A 20,627-nucleotide genomic window follows, 5' to 3' on the forward strand; every position below is an offset into this window, starting at 1 on the left:
CTAGAATAATAATGAACAAGGCCTTTAAGACATAAAAGGAGCTATAGATTCTTCATTGAAAAGCTAATTACCATCTCCATAACCACTTTCCCCCTTTGCTTGTACATGTTTTGGATTTTTGTATAATCAATTAATTGCATACTAATTATATGCCCATATCATTTTTTTTACACATCAAAACATTTCCCTTTTTTGTGCTTTAAATATCATCTGCTGAATCTAAATAACACAACTAGAAGGATAGCAAGTTATTAAAGAAAATGACTATATTCATTGGTTTCTAATATGTGAAAAACACTATAAACCAAAAATGCAAATGATATCACTAGTTTAAACATTTCAATCAATAATTAATATTTCCACTATTATAAAGTTGTTTGTAGAGAAAAGCAAAAATATTATAGAAAAAGTTCAATGAAAGTAGTAGTTGTTGCCGACTAATTGGCTAAAATGCTGAATGCTCAAGTATGATTGCAATTGCAAACCAAAACTAATAGATAAAATTTTATTTTGAATTCAAATATGATTAGATACTCAGATTACCAAAGACAATTTGAATCTACTTACATAAGCAAAGTAATTGTCAATGCAACATGCTGTCGCACAAATATACATTGTACGAGATACGTATAATAAAATTCTAGTAGTGGATACTTGTTATCAATCTAGTATTGCCCGATCCAAATTCTTGAGTCCCATCCATCCATCCATGCTTATGTTTGTGCTTAAAAAAACATCATATCCCATGATGCAAGTAGTTCAGTATTAAATCAAACAGTCTATATAATTCAATACTTATTCTTTGAGAGAGAGGAGATAGAGAGGGGGGTTTTTATCTTTTCTTGTGTTGTGTTTTGCATAAGAATGTAAGAAATCATTTTATGCAGTCATTTGGCGACACAGAAAAACATTAAATGCAACTTCATCCGAAATGGCCGTAGATCGGACACCAACAGCGCGTGATGGGCACCAGCAAATGGACGGCGGATCACCAGCCTTCCGCATCCATTCGATCCGATAACAAAAACGACCGATATCAGCCAATATCACCGCATCCCATCTTCTTCTTCTTCTTCCCTTTCTCGCTCTCCCAGGTTCAAAGTCTCCTTGTTCTTGTCGTTCTCCCCGTCCTCAACCTCTCAACCGTCGGATCGGAGGGGCGAGAGGGAGATCGGACCGGATCCATGTCGGAGACTCCGCCGCCCTTCCAGGAGGCGCCCCGCTGCGACGTATGCCACTGCAGCTTCACAACCTTCCGCCGACGGGTGTGTACTAACCAGTATCTTATCTCCTCATCCCTTCTTCTTTTTTCGAAGATTTGGTTCTTCTCTTCCGATTATATGAATCATCTGCGATCGACCGTCATCTCAAAGTCAGCAAATTTCTTGGCCCCTGTCAGACGAAGGAGAATATTAGCAAAACATAAAACAAAAAAAAATAGAAAGCATACGATGAGCAAATTTGATGATGGGAATCAATACATCATATCATGTGATAGAATTTGATCAAAGCTCATGTCTTATCTCAAACTCACGAATTACATACCGCAGTCGCATTGCCACTCTGCACCTTTAGGTAGTGATCTTAGGAATTCTTGGCATGATCCGGCAGCTAGTCAGAGAACTCCATGATGCAATGAATGAGATCTGATATTTCAAGAATAGAATAACTTGCTATACTACTTGTGTCTTATCAACGATCCGGAGTAGTAAGAAGATAATGAAAAGAATAAGAATAACTCAGCTTATATTGGTGAATATTGATATCGATTCCTTTTATGGATTGATTTGCTTGATCTAATAATATTGGTTTGCATGCATGCATTTGAAAATTTATGTATTTGCAAGGAAATATGTAGGTGATTCAGGCACTTGGCATTTTTAAATGGACTCAGCCTCCCATTCGCCTTCTCTCTTGCTTTCACTTTCACATTGGGCGACTGAGCTGTTCGCCTATGATGTCCCCTCTCTTTTGTTTCCTATTGGCTAATGGTGCACCTTCAAATTCATGCTATCTACCCGTGTTCTATGTGGTGTGCTCGAGAAAATATTTAAACAGTGCATGCAGCAATGATTCTCGTACAGGATAAATATCTACCTATTGCTTTGGTGTTTATAGTTTTTAGGTTTGCTTATTATTGATTGCTGTCCCTCATTATGTTATTGAAGTTCAGTAGGTTCAAATCCATTTTTGGGTCATTCAGTCCTAAAGTTTTAAGTTTTCCCATGATGTATACGTGTGCCTTAATGTTTACCTTTATAAATATGCTTCTCATCAAGGTACTTCTCTTTGTACAGCATCACTGCCGATGTTGTGGCAGGACCTTGTGCCATGAACATTCATCGAATCAAATGGTACATGCCCCTCTCATTTTTGCTTATATCTGACTCATTACAAGTTTGAATTTAAAAATTTCATGTTTCCTAATTCTGGTTCTTGTTTCAGGCTTTGCCACAATTTGGCTTATATACAAATGTCAGAGTATGCTATGACTGTTTCAACAAGACTTCTTGGTAACTTTCTCCAATTTTTGTTTAATGTTTTTTTTTAATGTGTGGGTATTGGAAGGGTGAGGGATGTATGCTGGGTCATGCACATTTCCATGACATAGACTTGTAAATCAAACCTTTTGTTTCTCTATGATCTTTCAAAGCAAATATTTACTTTAGGGGCTATTTGGCATTTCTTGTTTTCTATTTTTTAAAAACAAAAATACGGAAATCTTTGGCAAGAAACGTATTATATGCTATTGTTTCTAATTTCTACTTTTCGGAAGTCATATTTATTGTTTCTAGAAAAAAATGAAAGTAAGAAATCCTTACAATATTTTTTTTTAAAAAAAACTTATATTTTTTTGCTACCACCACCATTCAATTGATGAGAGGAGGCAGGAAGGGAGAAATAAGAGGGATCACAATGATTGTTGGTCCTGCAATTCTGAGACAGCAAATCACCTTTTAAATGGATGTGTCAAATATCAATTCAAATACTTCCTAGTTAATGCTGCCAACATTCTATTCTGGCTGTTTCTCCTGCCTATTGTGGGATATCTATTTGTTGGTCATTCACATACCCCTGCAAGGAGTACTAGGTTTCATAGCATGCCTAACCATAAGATATTCTGTGTAGATGCTTCTGGTATACATGTTTTTCATGTACCGAAGATGTGCCTGAAGATTTAAACAGTAAACAACAAAATATCCATGTTATTCTGCACAAAAGGCATAGCTTATGATGTTTGGAGATGGCTTTTGTACCAGTCACTCTATGAATGTCATAGTGTTAAGTATTCTCAATGCCATGGCACTGTGTTGGTTGTTGGTTTCTCTTTCTTAACCAGATGGTAAGATTGATCGTTAATTTTCTCTTGCTCATGATCTTGACATACCTAACATTCCAATTTATTCTTACTTCATACTTCCTAATTTGCTGCTCTAGGTCTGGGAAAGATGATAAACAGACATCTCAAAGTGCCACTGCTGCTGCAACAGATGCCTTTTCAAGATTACAGGTGAATGAAGATACTGTTTCAATAGCCAAATCAACTTCAGGAGATCCAACTATAGGTGTTCCTGAGTGCAAATGTGGAATGCCTCTGTGCATATGTGAAGTTCCAACCCCAGATCCAGCTCCCTTGCCGGTATGTAGTTGTGAGGCTCTCAAAACTTGGCCTTAGTATTTCCATTCTCCTGACGACTTGCTTATGTGCTGCAGATGAAGAATAGCACTGTGTCAACCTTGCGGTCTAACCCAAGACCAAAGAAGGCTCTCAATACACAGCAGTCAGTGGAATCTGTTCCAAAGAAGCTTCCTTCTTCATCATCCAGCAACCAAAGGTTAGTTGCAAGCCCATCCCAAGGTTTTTTCAATGTAAACGTTTTATATGTTCGATTCCTCCATGACCCAAGCTAGTCATCATGAAGCTTGAAGATTGGAGTAGGAAAACTTGTTTTATCTTTAGTTATTTAGTATTACGATGTGTCTTGACTATACTCGGGTATGACTACCCATGTCCCTATTTTGACTTTTGTAATTTCTCCTGTCTGTGTTGGTTGTCCTGTATATATTGAAACATTATATATGCAACAACCATGGAAAAACATTTTTGTCAACCGTTTCTGCATTTGGTTTTGATGCATATGTCTCACCTACTCCTGAGGAGTTTTACTCACATGTCTCATGTATTGGATCATCAAGCATATGTTGTTTTTCTGATCATACAAGATTTGCAACTTGATTTCTTTGTAACTCTAATAATGTATTTGCAGTTCATTTTTCAATCTCGGTCAAGCAAGCAATGGTAGCTTAGATAAAGGTCATGCAGATTATGATGTCAGTGGAGAGGTATAAATGTTCATAACGTCGCTGCCTTATGGCTTAACCAGCTCGTTCAGATTATGATAATTCAATATGGTTTTGAGGAAGCATGTTAATTAAGCAGGTTGTATTTTGTTTGCAGGGTCTAAGAGAAGCCATTAAGAATAGCGATGCTACAGCTGTCAAAAACCTTCTCAGTAAGGTATCTATGTCCATTTGTCATATATTTTTTCACTGATGAATTGTAGCTAATTTCTCGTCACTGGGACAGGGAGTGGATGCAAATTACTGCGACAAGCAAGGATTATCTTTGTTACATCTGGTATGTAATTAAAGGTGAAACAGTGTCTTGGCATATTTTTCTTGGCGATATAAGAATCCTTTCTCAAAAACAAAAAACATAAGAATTGGCTAAAATTAATTTATTTAAACATAACAAATTATATGGAATAGATCTTCTTGAGGCACTCCACAATGTCAAATTGAAAGGTAAGGGACACTAATGCCCCCAAATTAACTGTCTGCCATTGAGAAGGTTGGAAGAGGAAGAAGAAACAGTGAAAAAGATTAATGCTTTGTCAAAACAGCAATAGAAGTATCATATGCAAATTGATTTCATCATTTTACATAAAATTGCTTTTATTAATTTTGTTTCTTTTCATTGTCAGTTCTTTGGTGAGTAATGATTTGAAAACTTGATCTTCTTCTTACTATTTCAAACCTAATGACCTCCATGTACATTTTGGATCAATCACTCAAATTGATAGATGTAGTCATGATTAGCCAGAAGTTCCTTGCTAGAGTTGATCCTAGTATGATACCAGTTCCTCATGAATTTATCCGTAATAGCTAAACACAGATGATTTTGGCTGTGGGGAGCAACCAATTTCACCTTGATCTGCTCTTCAAATTTCGCAGACTGTGTGGCAAACAACATAGTTTTTTTCTGTTGCTCGGAAGAGTGCATGTAGTTGATTATTTTTCGCAAGGAGAGAGGAAGCCCTATCAGGCATTTTCCACAATACTCGTGCAAGTATGACTTCACATTATAATGAGTATTGATACCTTTCATGTGTTCATGAATGTTGTATTATGTGTTTTGTATTTTTTTTAGTACTTAGTATTTGTCAGATGTCTTTTTTTATTGTGTTGGTTTAAAGTATCATAAGATTACCATCAAACTGCTTAGAATTGTGGACCTTTTGATCGTGTAACTGCTGTCAGATCATCCCTATTCATGTCTTATTTGTCTTATCCTTTGTTCTAATGGAAAATTCCTTTCTTTGACTATCTCAGGCTGCACTTTTTAATCAGACTGAAATTGCTTTCATTCTCATGGATCATGGAGCAAGCATGGAATGCAAGAATGCTCAAGGTAATTGTTATCACAATACATATGAAATATTCATAAACTAAACCAGTAATTGAATCAGTTCCTCTTGATTATTGATTAATTGACCCTGTTTGTGATATACAGTACTTAAACAAGTTTGGTTTTTGGGTTTGGATATGCTTAAGCCAACTTTATTGTGTAACGGGGCAGTGTCTTGCCACCTTATAATATAAAAAAGTCTTAAGTAAAATTTGTAATATGCTAGATGTTAAGACATCAACAAAATTGAGTGAATATACATGAAAGAGAATGTAGGATGTCTTATAGATTCTGAGAGGTTTTAGGCTCTAGTTATTATTTATTTCTTTTTGGTCAGCGAAAGGATTATATTGATTAAAAAAATCTTAGTAGTAAAATTTACACTGTCCCCATGTTCTGACTATGAAATATATATTGACAAACTCCTTAAGAATGAGTTCACCAGCTAATTTTCAAACAAAATGAAACTGAAATACTGATGGAGGAAAATCCAGCTAAAGACAATGAAAAAGAAAAGAAAGAAAAATGAATAGAAGAAGACCTTGTATGGATTTTAGATAGCCAATACCATGAACAACTTAGTGGTTGTCCATAGTATTTTATTTGTGAGTGCTGCTCGGGGATCATTGGGACTGAAATGCCTGGGGACATTTGAAGGTGATCGGTTATCCTTTCAAGCCATTAGGTATTGGTCTCCTCTCATGGCGAAGGGGGTTTTGTTCTCCGATGCATAATTCTCCAAGTTATTTCTTTGCCTCCTAAACAAGTTTGGTTCTTTGAATTTTATTTAATTGCAAGATCTCTATGTGCAATTAATAAGATACATTGCTAATCATGCATGTTTCTTTGATTAGGCGAAACACCTTTGGATTGTGCTCCTACCATGCTGCAGTACAAAATGCGTGAGAAGATGCAAGCACTTGCAAGCAACAAACAGGCAGGTGGTGATATTGTAAATTGAGTGTCAAGTTGATTTTTATCTGTATATTCTTGAACTCGGTTCCCTAGAGCTCATCAGTTCCACTCAACAATGAACCACTTATGCTAACTGTTATTGCTGCTGTAGAGAACCAACTTTTTTCATTGTGGGTTGGCCAAGTACTAAATAAATTGTTGAAAGCTTTTATTTTGCAGAGGGTTGCCATTCTTCTAGGTTCAGAAGCAATTATTTTCATTACGACATACCTTTATGCCACTCATTAACCACTGTTGCTTGAACACTGAATCTTTTAGCAAAATGAATTTAAGGTCTATTGTTCCATCGCCCGTATATTTTTTTTGCTGTTATTTAACTTGCATGTTATCAGCGAGCATGACAATGTAGCACCTAAGCAAGAAGAGGGGTGCATACAACTATGTCTCACTTATCCCATATTCAGTGATTAAGATGGTTCCCGGTGGCCTGTATTGATCTGCATCGATCTATAATATAATGCAGCTCCACCATGGCATTTGTTCAAATTGTGCTTTTGCCCAGGTTGTTGCTCAATTTTCCAACAAGTATACACGTTCATCTTGTATTAACTCACAGGTATAGCACAATGATAGTTATGTAACAATTCTACAATGTACATGGAGCTGCTGCCCAAATATGCAGCCCTTCGCCGTTGCAGGTGATTGATCAGGTAGGGCTGGTGATATTCTCGCACTCGTCGATATAAAACATTTTAAAGAACCCTAGCAAGATTAAGATGCAGGATCAGAATATGTAACAATTGTCAAGGTCAGAATACAAGAGATTCATGCCAAGCCTATGCCACAGCTTAATGTCGAGTCGTTAACTAGGTTATAAAGAGGAACCTGCAAACATTCACAAAATATGAGCAAAATAAGCTCCGATGACCATCTCTGGCGCAGATGCAAAAAGACCAGTGTTGCATCTGGGATAGATGATTACAATGGCACAAAGGCCCATTCGGCATGAGTGACCACGATGTACGGCCTGTAAATGAGGTATAGAGTAGCACCTAAATTGGTTTGCTAGTACAACTATGCCCAAATGACTGCAGGGCCCAGTGCTTTGAGCTGTGCCGGGACCTCTCTAACCTCGATAATCCTTGGGCTAAGGTGGCAGCCAACGTTCAAAGTGTCTTTTAGCGCCGTATTAATTTTCTTTTACTAATTTTTTTTAAAAAATTATTATTTTAAAATAATTTTTATATATTTGATTGATCATTAAAAAAAAATCTTTTAAACATCTATTTTTTTTATAAAAAAATAATATAAAAAATCTGTTATGCCCAAAAAAAAATTATTTCATTCTATCTAAAAATTTAAAAAACTCTTGAAAAAAAACCAATGAGATTTAATTTTTTTCATGCTCAATATGAGTTTTTTAATGAAATATAAAAAAAAATTCATAAAAAAGTTACTTTTTATTTTTTTTGAAAATTTTAATTAAATATAAAGCATTTCTTTATTTTTCTTTTGATCATTCTTTTCTCTCTAGACATGTTTCTGTAGAAGCGTAAAACTTTATTGTTGCCATATACAGAATTCCGCATCAGCCGGAATTTCCGACAATCAGTGCCCCATCATATCAGAGTCCACTCTTCAATAAATGCAACTGAAAATTAAGAATAACAGAATTTTTCACCACATCCTCTTGTAGACATGTGTACCTGTACGCACGTTTGTTTCATGATATTTTATAACAGTGCTGCTGATCATGGAAAATACCAGCAAATATAACAAAGATTTAGGTTCCAATCATCGGTCAATCCAATCCTTGAATAGCAGCATTACATAGAGAGGGATGTTGACAGCAGCAATAATCACAACCAATCTAACTACCCGAAATACCCGCTGAACCAGCTTCCTCACCTTTGATTTGCCCAAATATGGCACTTTACTAGTGTTATCTAACTTTGCCTCCATTTTCATCTCTACCAAAACAGATGCCTCTTGCTCTTGCAAATGTTTCTTTGCGGTTGGTCTAGAGACAACATTGCTCCTGTAACAAGAACTAGTCAGTCTTGAAAGTGCTTACGAAATTACAAGCATGACTCTATGCAAGAAAAGAACTGAAAAATGATCAGCACAAGCAGCAAACTCTTAATTTGTGGTTATATATCCCTAAGTGGGGGAGTCGTGGATAAGGCCATTCATGTATCATGTACAATCCCACCTTTCAGACATATCCACATGCAACTTTCCAAGTGCAATTATACACGCACCTTGCTGTCAATCCCACATCTGACTTCATAACTGGGACCTTTGTTGTGGTTTTCTTAACAAGATGCATCGATCCCTCGGCATCCCAAATCATTTCATATTCACAGTCTTCCTCTTCATCCTTCTCCTTAGAAGTGGCCGTAAGGTTCTTTACCATGGCGCCAATGAAGCTCATGCATTTACCGCAAAAATCCCAACAGCCAAAACCATTTGTTGGCCAAATGGTCAGCAAAAAAATAGTCATGATAAACTGCAATAGATACCTGAAAAATCACAAAAAAAACATGTATATGTATCTTGGTGGCTGACTGGCCGCAATTCAGTTACAGTTCAATGAGCAATAGTAGCTAGTAAGAGAAACTGAGGTTACAGAAGTGGTGATACCAAATATAGATATGAGTTTGCATTGGAAGAAAACATAGATGAGTGGAAACAGCATGTTCTGAATCAGTTGTGTTGGATGATGGGAGAGATGTTGCAGATAGCAGCATAAACGATGGATACAAGTTTCCCTGCTGCCAGCTTACAGTGCCCAATGTGTGCTGCACAACATGTTATTAGATGCTATCATGAATCAAAAGCAAATGTGCTTGCACATTCTTACCTCTGTTACGAGTCCAATAGGGGTTGAGTGCATCACTGTACATTGATCATGATCATGACCAGACAGTACAAGTATCTGTCACAAAGCAATCAAGTAAGTGCTACTTGTAGATATATGTTAAAAACTCCATCTAGCAGTGAGAAACATACTGGTCTGATAAGGTCCAGTAAATGGTCCGATGTTTCTTTGCTTAAATAGTTCTGATACCTATGTCAATAAAAAAAATGTCATACTCCCTTCATACACTGAAACATTGTTCATTTTCGATGAAAACAAATCTGAGCATATTTTTACTGATCCAGCTTCTATTTGTTGTAAGTAGAAAAAAAAATACTATTAACAGAAACCACAAATATTAAAATTTTGGGGTCCTTAAATGCAAACAGTTAAATAATACTACTCAAATTTTTATTTTATATTTGAAATTGCGAAAAAGGTTGTAACATGGACATATTCAGCATGCCTCTCTCTTTAGTATTTACATAATGGAAAAATCAAAGATGATGGCTGGAATGTATGAACTTCTCTTAATAATGGTTGTAACACAACAAAAATTCTTAAATGTATCAAAATAGAGCATGAAGAATGGATAAAGCAATCTTATTCCTTTAATTGTTTTTAAAACAGAATATATGACTTGAAAAGAAGCTCCATCGAAAACGTATTCATTCAGAATTAGGTTGCTTGAAATTAGCATGAGACTGTTCATTGTATTATAAATGCCCTCCCAGGCTCTATATTCTTCCATTATGTGGACGTTTCATCCAATATGTTTGTGTCTTAAAACTGAGAAGAAATCTCTGCGATCAATGCTTCCGCAAGGAGATTATGGACTTTCTTTTGGCAGCAATTTGGTCATCAAACATATGGATCCTATATGATCAGATATGATCAATCAGTACTAGGTATGAAAATTCTGTGACATGAAAACAAGACTTCAGAATGGAAAACCCACTTTATATGCCTAGAGAAAGTGAACCAATTTACTACCATGAACATTTATTATTGTAAGCCATATACACAGTAAAACATTCAGGACTTACATGATTTCTTGATTAAGATCAACACGAAGAAGTCTCTGAAAAGGAAGGAACAAACTTATCAGTTATTCATATCTACAAGTACATGCATTTTCTCAAAGATTCACAAACTAATAATGAGATTCAGGAATGCATGATGCACATGGAAATGCGAAGAAACAATGAAGATCCTCCAGAGAAAGCAATGTCAGAGTATGTCTCATACATGAAGGCATGGAGAAAATATAAACCTTCTTCTACTTAGAGGCACTGAACGCAATACTGTATAATATTCTATGAAGGAAGAGCTTTTATCCAGATGAAACGAGACAAATACCTGATTGATAATAGAGGAAGAACGATATGGGCCACAAGGAGTCCCATCAGGGCGATAAAGGGGGATGTGTGTCAGTAAAACTCTTGGGTTCGATGTACCATCTAAAATATATAGAAAGATTAGGAAGACGTTTTGTGATAAATAATTAAATTCAATGGAAGTCTTCAGTCATACCAAAATTGCATACCCTTTGATATATTTTTGATGAAGTCCCAGGATAGTGATGTTCCCTTTCCATTTTTAGGCCCTGCAAACTCAATATTCATTTTCTTTCAATCCAAAAAATCCAATACATTGCAAGTAAAGGCAACCACAAGAGGGCAACCATGTACGTCTATGCGGGCATGCATGCATGCACAGCTGTCCCAGTTCTGACTTTAAAAAAAACACGTGATGTTTGGTCTTTAAAAGCTAAACATTCTAGAAAACCTAGAATGAAAAGAATTGTGAATTGAGAAAAGCAAAAGGAAACAAACTAGATGACAATTTATTTGGTAATTGAAGGTCTTGGTGCACATCAAGTTCCATGTATATACCACCATAATTTTATCATTCAATTGAAGGTGCTGTTTCATTTAGAGGATCAATTTTCTAAGTTTCTTCAAGATTTGGAAATAGCTGAGAAAGAAGTAAGGCAATATTTGACATGTGGTAATTGCACTAATTATTCACACAATAGTTATAAACCAAATAATTCCTCCAAAATTCTAAATTTAAAGGCTCATATTCTTGTATTATGAATGGTGCTGCGCATTTGCCACAAAAGACACCATGCCTCATTAACATCAACAGTCTGTAGATCCAAAAATCTTGTAAAGCAAGAAGAGCTGAAGATCAACTATAAATGCAAGCCCAACACAACTAAAAACTCACTCAATTATCTAACTTTATTTACAATGTGATTGCACCACTTAACAAGACAATTCATATCTTCATTGTTTAACTCCATCTTATCCATATTAATGTGATTCACATAGTTGAGTCACATACGATATTTTCAATATAGAGTACCATGAATGCAACATCCTCAGAATCATAATTTACTGTAATTTCCAATTATAACAGTTTGACAGGTTCTTCCATGTACTAACAGATCTCCACTAGAGCTTAAGTCAAGGTTATTGACCATAAGAAGAAAAAAAAAGATAATAATATGTCATCTGGCTTCAGTAAAAGAAAGATAATAGGAAACTTCTTGAAGGAAGAACAATTCACCATCAAGAGTTTGAGCATCGACAACAACAAAGTCCACCTTTCCAGCAGAAAAATGGTAATTTCTTCCTCCAAATTCTTTCTCATAGCGACTGATGACCTGAAAAAGAATAGGCTCACAACAATTAACTTTGAATAAAGAATTCAAATATAACAGCTACATTTCTAGAAAAGAAAAAGAAAAAGGGAAGGAAACACATTTTCATTAAGCTCCTCTTGCGGGAAAAAATGACAAAATCAAAATTTCCAAACTAGAAGTTAATGATACCTGAAATTCATATGAATATATATCTTCTCTGCACAAAGCAAGGAAACTAAATACTTTCAAGATCAAATCTTGCAAGCAAGAAATGAGCTCAGCAGGCAAAATGATAAATCCAAACTATGATGTCCAGTCAATTTTCAGGACATGTGGATAGTAAAAGCATGGATGAAGTAGGAAATGCAGTAGAGAAGTAGGATGTGTCCCTGCTTTGATGGTAACGTGCATCAAAATTTTCTTGAACAAAGACATTCATAAGCATAGGGCTTGACCCTGCATATTTTCACAACTGAGATGTGATGAGGATCTCACAGTTGCAGTCCTATTGTATGAAGCTGACCTAACTGGTGTATCCATATCAAGGGCCCTGTTCAAAATGGCATTACCAACATGCATGAACCCTAGAGTTTCTTGATTTACGCACATGAGAGAGATTTTTGTTGAAAATTTGTTATAAGTAGTCACCACTTTCTTCGTAAATTATTGCCATTTAAGATCATGTTTAGAGCTGCTGCTTAAATGAAAGCCTGGATCTTAGTGGTACAACAAACCTTGAATCTTTCTAATGCAAAGCTCACTAGTTTTACCCATCAACCAACAGACTGTAAAATGAGCACATAAAACAACTAGCATGAAGTTCTCAATTCCCATAGCATTATCCATCAACCTTGTTTTTTCAAAATTGAATCGCAAAATGTCGCATTCTCCAGCCCAACTTCCAAGAAGTCCTTAGTGTGCAGTTTCAAAAAGTCCTCATCTGTGGCTGCACAACCTGCATTACTAAGGAAAATGAAATCTTACCCAGCCCCACCGGATTCCGAAACCCCATGAAGAAAGGATCTGAAAAAGAAATTTTCAAACACATAAAAGCTCTTCTAACATGCGTCAGCCAAATCCCACAGTGCACTTCTCTTATGGTATTAATCCTGTGCTACTCCACAATCATCATTCTATTCCCAGATTGGCCATAACCATTTTGTGAGAACTGAGAAGTGTGTTTCTTGCTTTTGTAAAATCTCTTATTCCCTTATTCTCCAACCTCCTTTACTTGAAAAAAATGCTCCATCGTAATTCAGCGAATGATACCTTTCTCCGCTATCAACTCCTTTCTTAATCCAAATTGATAAGTAGGTTGCTATAAGACAACAATTTGTTAAGGTAATTCCAGATATATTACCCAGCAACAATATGAGCTGGCAGCTGATCATGGAGCAGCTACTTAGAGAAAAGCCACAACCAACCCTATACTCATCTCATCACTACTTAAATTGATAAAGAGGCATACGTCAATTCGAAGCAGAGAAGGAAAGCAGAATCTTTGGATGTGATTCACTTGCTTCACAAGACCTGCTACCTATCCCAATCATTCAGACACAAAAGAGTAAAATTTATAAACTATATCATAAAAGGAACAGGGAGATGATGAATTCTCTAGTCTCATATTACTGTTTCTTCATTCTTCTTTTCCTCTCTTCAAGCTGATTGTCCTTTCTGGTTTTTCTTCTGTTGTTGGTAACCACATTTTGGTGCTCTTTTTTCAGCTGGATTTGACTGTTTTTCTCATTCCAATTCAACCTGGCCATTTGTTCTGGCAATGGAGTTCCTTTTTTTTCATGTGCTGACCATGGAGTTCTTTAATTTCAATTTTTTAACCTTTCTTTAAAGCTTACAAAATTAGTTCCAAACCAATAACAAAACATATATAGGGCAAATATTTTGAAAAGTTTAATTTAGTTACCTCTGGATGTCGTGAATGTAAAGCTGTATAACCGATATCGTGATTCCCAGAAAGGTAGTAGAATGGAATATCTGAATATATTCCTTTTTCATTCAAACCATAGATGTGCCTAAAACGACTCAATGATTCCCGCCACCTGTCAAAATCAAGAAATCAAGAATATAGAAGTTAAAGATATTAAAATAAGTTAAAAACTCCAGAAAGTTACTATGCATGACTCTTGCCAAATCAATTATAAACCCACACTTTAGTGTTACCACAATATGTAGAATGCAGAACTAGTCAAAACAAGACATGGTGAAATGCATCGGACTCTCATACTCTAGTCATTTGTTATGTAAAAGCCCTTAAAGTTCTTAGGACACAAACCATTATATATTAAAGAAAAGGAATAAACAACAGGATTAACATGAACACATCTAAAACATCAACAAGTTGAGTTTGTAATGCATCATGTGACTGTTGGTGCTCATTTGATGCCTTGTGATGCAAATTTTTGTACATACTCATGAAAATTTATGTAAACAGAATATTTTAAACTTTAATCATAATTTGCATACAATATTACATGAAAATAGTACCTGAACAACAAAAGCTTATTTAACATATATTGGTTTCACTTAAATCAATGATATATGTGACAATTTATCTAATAGAAAGGCAGCAGGGGGTGGGAGGGGAGCCTACCACGGAAGTTAGAAGGGTTAGTGAATACAAATCATCCTTATTGACAATGCAATTTAAGCTAATGAGACCAAGGAGCTCACATAGTGTTCAAAAAAATCTAGAATAAATATAGAATGCCTTGAGAGCTCATGATTTTCCAAGGTTTGCACATTCCTGTGATAGAAAAAATCACAAACTTTCTTCTAACTGAAAGCAAAGAGGGATAAGTTCTCATGCCCCCCTGTTGTTTTTAGGCCTTCACCCAACTTTCAGTAAATTGGCGTTTTAATGGTTACTGTATAACCATCTGAAAATTACAGCAACTGTAGAAGCAATATCAGTTTTCATGATAAAAATATCATGCAGTCTGATTCATTATTATAGATAATTCTTTTCCACTGAGAATAAAGATATATAAAGTTTCTCCTTTCAAACACATCTTGTCACAGAATATACTGAAATGTGATTGCCACATGCATTTTATAGTAAAATTACTGAAAATTATGCCTTGAGCATTACCTTATTTAATGAAGCTTACTGATCTTGTAGGTTTATCATGTTTAGGATTTTTAAATCTGCTGGCATGAGTGAACAACATACTGAATCAACTGAAATCATTATTTGACTTCTATCATTAAAGAAATGTTATGAAAATATGAAATTAAAAGACCGAAAAGGCAATTCTCATTTGATCGGTTTAACATTATATTGTGTACAGTGTATAGAGAAAGCTAATGTTTTGCAGCTTGAGATATGAAATAAAGATGTAAAGATTTTCGAAAAACTGGCATAACAAATATACTAAGAAGAAACATCTACATCATTCTATTAAATTAAAAGGAGAAATGAAAAATTTAAGTATTCATGCCTTACTCTTGATCTGACAAGAAAGGCCCCCCGTCAAACTGATCACCCAGAAATACAACCAAATCAGGTTTGAATGGCGTTATAGACGCATGGAAAGATCTTTTCATGTATATATCTGTATAGAACTGGGCAATCTCTAGAGCGAATGATTTTGAAGGAAGTCTGAAGGAGGTCCTGTCCATAAGCTGTTATGAAAAATGGTTTTAGAATGAAGAACATGTACGATAAATAAATGCTCTCTCAATGAAATATGGTTTTAGAATGAAGAACATGTACAATGAATAAATGCACTCTCAATGGAATGCAATATCCAGGTGAACAAAACCTCAGATATAAACAAGGTATGATTTGCATTTTTGGTAGAAAATGGGAGAGAAAGAAAGATACAGCTCAACCATTGCAACTAAAAATCTACAGGAAAGGTTGATCTTATGTGGACATTCATACTTTCACGGCAGTATCATAACAAAACCAATGGAGGTCTAAACATATGACGGCATGTAACTGTAAGAGTTGGCACAAGGAAAGAGTCAATGACCTGTGGATCAGCCAGGACAGCAACCTTTACTTGATTATCAACACTCTGCACAAGCAAGTGATATACAGGTCAATTATGCATGTAGTGTCACTAAGCAAATCCATAAATAGCCAAGAATCCATTAGGAAAAAAAATCCTCTTAAACAGCAAATCAAGGAATAAAACATAAAATGCTACGTGCATATAGCATACAAGGCCGGCCCGAGCCCTAGGCGACCGAGGCGGTCGCCTAAGGCCCCGGGAGGCTGACCAAAAGGAAGCAAAGGCCCCATATAAAACGGGATCAGGAGCTGGCTATGAGCCTTCCCCCTTGATGGAAGGGAGGTGGAGAGTTTCCTGGCCTGCAATTTTGGGTGGGGAGAGAGAGAGAGAGAGAGGAGGGATTTGGTTGGCTTGATAGACGCCTGAAGCCACTCTTATCTTTCATCCCTTCTCTTTTTTGGTTTTGGTCTTGGTTTTCCTTCCCTCACATTACTCCTGATCCAGCTGGGCCATCCGGAAGAAAGATAGGGGGATTGGAGATGGACTTCTTGGAGGGTGGAGATTCTTTTAGTTTTCTCCTCTCGGTTTCTTCTCCCCTCTTGGGTGGTAGAGAGAGAAAAGGAGGGAGGGGGTTGAATGGCTGGTGTGCCGTGATGTTCAGTTGCTGCTTGGGTGCTCACTTGAAGGGGAGATGGTTATTTACCAAAAAAAAAAAAAGGGGGAGATGGTGGGACAGGACTTTTATTAATTAGATGGAGTGATTTTCCCATAATGACCCTACTTTCTCTTATAGAGAGGTTGCTTTATGGACAAATTCTTTTCTTTACCTTGACCATGAAGTGCCATGGGATGACCTTTTCCTATTCGGCTCTTGCTTGACATGGTAAACAGTATTGCCAAGCATTATCTCACTTATTTAATCAGTTTCATGGCTCTTCATTTAGAGTAATTACTTTTATTTGCTTCCATTCAAGAATTATATTAAATTGAAAAGGCTTCTTATCTATCTTTATTAGATTCATGTATCTTTGTTGAAATAGTGTACTTGATAGCTATCTATTTTCATATATTTTTTTAAATATTTTATATTTATTAAAAAAATTATTATTAAAAAAAAGGCCTCATTCGTTGGATTCGCCTTAGGCCCCGGAATGTATTGAGCCGCCCCTGGTAGCATATATGAAGGGACATTATGACAACAAAAAAGGGGGTGGGAGCGGGGGTTGGGGGGTGGGTGGGGGCGGGGGAATCCCTTTCGGTTGCACTGCTTCAACTTGCTTGGGTTTGTCATTCAACCATCCACCATCAGCTGTGTGACCAAGAAAAACAAATTGTGCATCCCTATCTTCGACTCACACATAACAAATATTGACAGAATTAGGCAGTATGAAATTGGTTTGATTGGTCATAATTAGAATTTTGACAAAAACCAGACCCAAACTAGGAACAAGCTTGGTCAGAGCTTGATGATATAAATTGGAGACAAACTAACTTTACCTGATTGATAAATGCATGACATAACCTTGTGGAAAAATAGCTTGTTTTCATTTGGACTACTCGAGGAACCATACTTCTGGTATGATCAGGCCTAGATCATGCCATCCTCTAGATCATCTACAATCAAATTGCAGCTTAAACAGTACCAATACTGAGAAGACTTTACAACTGGAAGGTTCTGATTTCAGAGAAGTGCTGCGTCAGTGAGATGACTTTAAGCTCCATTCACATACAATGGCACCAGCAGCTACATGCTTTCAATAAGAGCCTACCGGTTAAGCAAAAGCTATCTCAGCAGACGCAAAATTTTATGAAGGTTCATCATATCCTGTTTCTCACTTTTTGATCTGCAGATCTCTTGGATCGCTCTCATGTTTATAATTCTAGTAAGAGGAGTTACTTAATTTTAGAGCCGCAAAAGCTTTTTTCACATAAGAGAATTAAACAAATATTGAAGTGAACCCCGATTAATTAAAAGGTGCAAATCAAACGCAAGATCAGCTGGCATAAATCGTGGAAACCGAAAAAAGTAACAGGTAAATCATGAAGTCATTAAAAAACACAAAAAAATGTCCCATTCTACTGCGAGAATATGAAGATGATCTGAACTATGAAACAGATCAACGATGGCTGCAACGATCTACCAAAGATCCCATTTATTTGACCAAAAAGATGAAATCAGTGAAGATGGGGACTGGCGGATTATTGCATTCGGAGGGCTGTGCAGTTATACAAAGCAATTAAAGCAAGAAGAGCGTGGGATTTAGAGGAGTTTTACCGAGGAGGAGGAGGAGGGGTGGAGTTGGGGCCAAGAGCAGGACCAGAGTGGGATCCAGTAGGCGAACATCTCGCCGTAGAGGAGGGTGAGTGCCCATAAGCAGCAGAGAAAAAGAGTCAGCCGCAAGAGGCTCTGCATCGTTGCTTTCACGAGCGAGATAGACGGGATTTCCCCCTGCCCTTCCGTCTGAAGCCCCTGCGGAGTCGAACAGAAACGGGCATTCCTTTCTAAGACGGGCTTCCAGGAAAACAGCGAGTAAAAATAATTTCTAACCTGCCAATAAACGAGCATAAGAGGAAAAAAAACAAAAACAAAAACAAAAATAGCAAAAAATATAAAATTGATATTTTTTAAAAAAATATTAATATTATTCATATATGAAAAAGTTGAAGATGGGCAGTGTCTCGAGGCAGGAGAAGATGGGAAAAAGGATTGGAGGCATGGAGCTCAAGCTACAAGTGAATCGGGTTGGCCTGTGATATGATTCGATCTGATTTAAATGGCATGAGGGGTTGGGTTTTAAAATTAGATTGTTTTAATTTTCGGACCGAATTTAGGTTTACCAAATTCTGACCCAACATGTTTGATTTTTGGGGCAATTTGGATTTCCTACCCTACGACCTAGTCTAAACTTGATACACCGTTAGAGCATGCAGGGATGTTTAAGGGTCTCTATCTCTTTATTCATCCAACCTCTTCTCATGTTTGAGAATGAGAGGAATAAAAGAGACTGTCTTTTATGTACTATCATATGGCATAAATTCTACATTTAGGATATAGTTGGTTGCACTAAATGGGAATATTGTTTCCTTAAGAAAGAAATTCATACTAATGAAGGCAACATAAAGTATAATTTTGCCACGTGGAAGAATATAGATTAATAATGAGTCCTTTACAGTTATTGAACTTTGCCTTATGTCATTATCAAACTATATTCCTCATCTTGGCTCATATAAACTTTTCTAGTAGTATGTTTAGAAAAAATAGTAGTAGATGCATTCTAACAAATTTAGAAGATATCACTGCTGGATAAGATATAGTGGTTGGTTAGAAATTAAGAAAAATAAAATAGAATAATCCTATAATTAGTGAATGAATTTTCATGACTCTTTTTGTTATCTAATTGTCAAATCAATATTTTTCTTAAGCAATATTTTTATAGAAAATATTGAAGAGCAGGCATTAGACAAATCTGAGTATTAAAACAGGTTAATATTAAAAAAAAATTAAAATTTTTTGCATGTAAATCCTCCTAAATATGTGAAATTGCATGAATACCCTCGCAAAGTACTATTTGCATATATGCCTTTATAAATGTTTCTTTTTGCATATCTACACATAAGGATATTTCGGTTATTTTGGTAGCGTTAGAAGGTGGGGGCACAAATACAAGAAAAAAGAAAAATGAAGGGTATACATGTAAAATAAGTATTTTATAAGAGTATATATCCAAATATCAATTTTAGGAGGGTATTCATGTAAATTTTAATATTTAAAAGGATATGTGCACAAAAAAAACCCAAAAAGAATTAGCCTAGATGTAATTTTTTTCTACTTATACAAAAATTTTGCATATATGAATAGATTTTTTTTTTGTAGCTAACAAGGTTGAGTCTATCATTATTAGGCTAGTTTGTAATAGCATTAATTTTTGATGCCTAAATACTTTTATTTGTATGGTCATGCATAACCTGCTTTTTGTAGTTTCTATTCATTACAAAAGAAACCAAGTATAGAGAATGACGAGTATAGAGATCGAACCCAGACCAGATTTGGACTCAAATTTTTTGGGTTGGGGTCGAGTTATATATGGACTCAACCCGACCCGAATGGCCAGTTGGATCAAAAATTTTAGCCATGGACCCAATCCAATCCAACTCAATTTTCTATTGGGTTGGGTCTGAATCCAATATTAAAACCCAAACAAAAAATTAGGTTGGGTCGGTGTCACTTGTGACCCAGTCCAATGTGACCCATTTGCACCCCTAAATCGAGTACAAAATCTAATATGCTTTCAGTAGGAAAGATACCACGGAGCATCCAGCAGGTGAACAGTTTTCTAACCTACCAACCGAGCTATTTTGACCATTTCTTACGCATTACCAATATCCATGTCAATTATAGGGACCAAATTTAAATAAAAAATAACAAAATTTAAAAATATAAATTCCTTGCTAATATATATTTATCTGTATATTTATCATATCTATCCAAGTGGGGATAAGATTGAAAGAATTTCCCGAACCATTTGTGAATTAGTAGAG

General features: G+C 36.0%; 2 protein-coding genes across 5 annotated transcripts; one reads left to right on the plus strand and one right to left on the minus strand.

Annotated features, from left to right (window-relative positions):
* The first annotated feature begins 947 nt into the window (after window positions 1-947).
* LOC103702719 (vacuolar protein sorting-associated protein 27) lies at window positions 948-6,841 on the plus strand. 4 transcript variants are annotated; one of them, XR_003384827.2, is made up of 11 exons: window positions 948-1,265; window positions 2,298-2,354; window positions 2,446-2,513; window positions 3,439-3,640; window positions 3,715-3,836; window positions 4,269-4,344; window positions 4,460-4,514; window positions 4,589-4,639; window positions 5,236-5,350; window positions 5,614-5,692; window positions 6,544-6,841. XR_003384827.2 is itself a non-coding variant. In XM_008785272.4 (10 exons), the coding sequence occupies exons 1-10, from the start codon at window positions 963-965 to the stop codon at window positions 6,648-6,650; spliced, it is 1,125 nt and encodes a 374-aa protein (XP_008783494.3). In that variant the 5' UTR covers window positions 948-962; the 3' UTR covers window positions 6,651-6,841. The 4 variants fall into 4 exon arrangements, 2 of the variants coding, with proteins under 2 accessions (XP_008783494.3, XP_026658739.2); XR_603353.4 differs by lacking the exon at window positions 5,236-5,350; XM_008785272.4 differs by lacking the exon at window positions 5,236-5,350 and having other exon boundaries at window positions 4,460-4,519.
* A 1,400-nt stretch (window positions 6,842-8,241) lies between these two features.
* LOC103702730 (uncharacterized protein C630.12) lies at window positions 8,242-18,697 on the minus strand. The gene is made up of 13 exons (XM_008785285.4): window positions 18,364-18,697; window positions 16,107-16,151; window positions 15,575-15,753; window positions 14,036-14,171; window positions 12,039-12,135; window positions 11,011-11,070; window positions 10,824-10,924; window positions 10,511-10,545; window positions 9,617-9,674; window positions 9,468-9,542; window positions 9,248-9,405; window positions 8,866-9,126; window positions 8,242-8,642 (listed from the first exon to the last, which is right to left on the minus strand). The coding sequence occupies exons 1-13, from the start codon at window positions 18,652-18,654 to the stop codon at window positions 8,399-8,401; spliced, it is 1,740 nt and encodes a 579-aa protein (XP_008783507.3). The 5' UTR covers window positions 18,655-18,697; the 3' UTR covers window positions 8,242-8,398.
* Window positions 18,698-20,627: the final 1,930 nt, after the last annotated feature.

Source organism: Phoenix dactylifera, chromosome 6 (genome assembly GCF_009389715.1).
Source record: "Phoenix dactylifera cultivar Barhee BC4 chromosome 6, palm_55x_up_171113_PBpolish2nd_filt_p, whole genome shotgun sequence".
Taxonomy (NCBI): Eukaryota; Viridiplantae; Streptophyta; class Magnoliopsida; order Arecales; family Arecaceae; genus Phoenix; species Phoenix dactylifera.

Excerpts from the sequence above, each read along its gene's own strand:
- LOC103702719 (XM_008785272.4), top strand. The coding sequence starts at position 963 with ATGGGCACCAGCAAATGGACGGCGGATCACCAGCCTTCCGCATCCATT. Across the intron at positions 2,355-2,445 it reads AACATTCATCGAATCAAATG|GCTTTGCCACAATTTGGCTT; the intron begins GTACATGCCCCT and ends TTCTTGTTTCAG. Across the intron at positions 4,520-4,588 it reads TCAAAAACCTTCTCAGTAAG|GGAGTGGATGCAAATTACTG; the intron begins GTATCTATGTCC and ends TCACTGGGACAG.
- LOC103702730 (XM_008785285.4), bottom strand. The coding sequence starts at position 18,654 with ATGCTCGTTTATTGGCAGGTTAGAAATTATTTTTACTCGCTGTTTTCC. Across the intron at positions 11,071-12,038 it reads CGATGCTCAAACTCTTGATG|GGCCTAAAAATGGAAAGGGA; the intron begins GTGAATTGTTCT and ends TTGAGTTTGCAG. Across the intron at positions 9,127-9,247 it reads CAAACTCATATCTATATTTG|GTATCTATTGCAGTTTATCA; the intron begins GTATCACCACTT and ends GTGATTTTTCAG.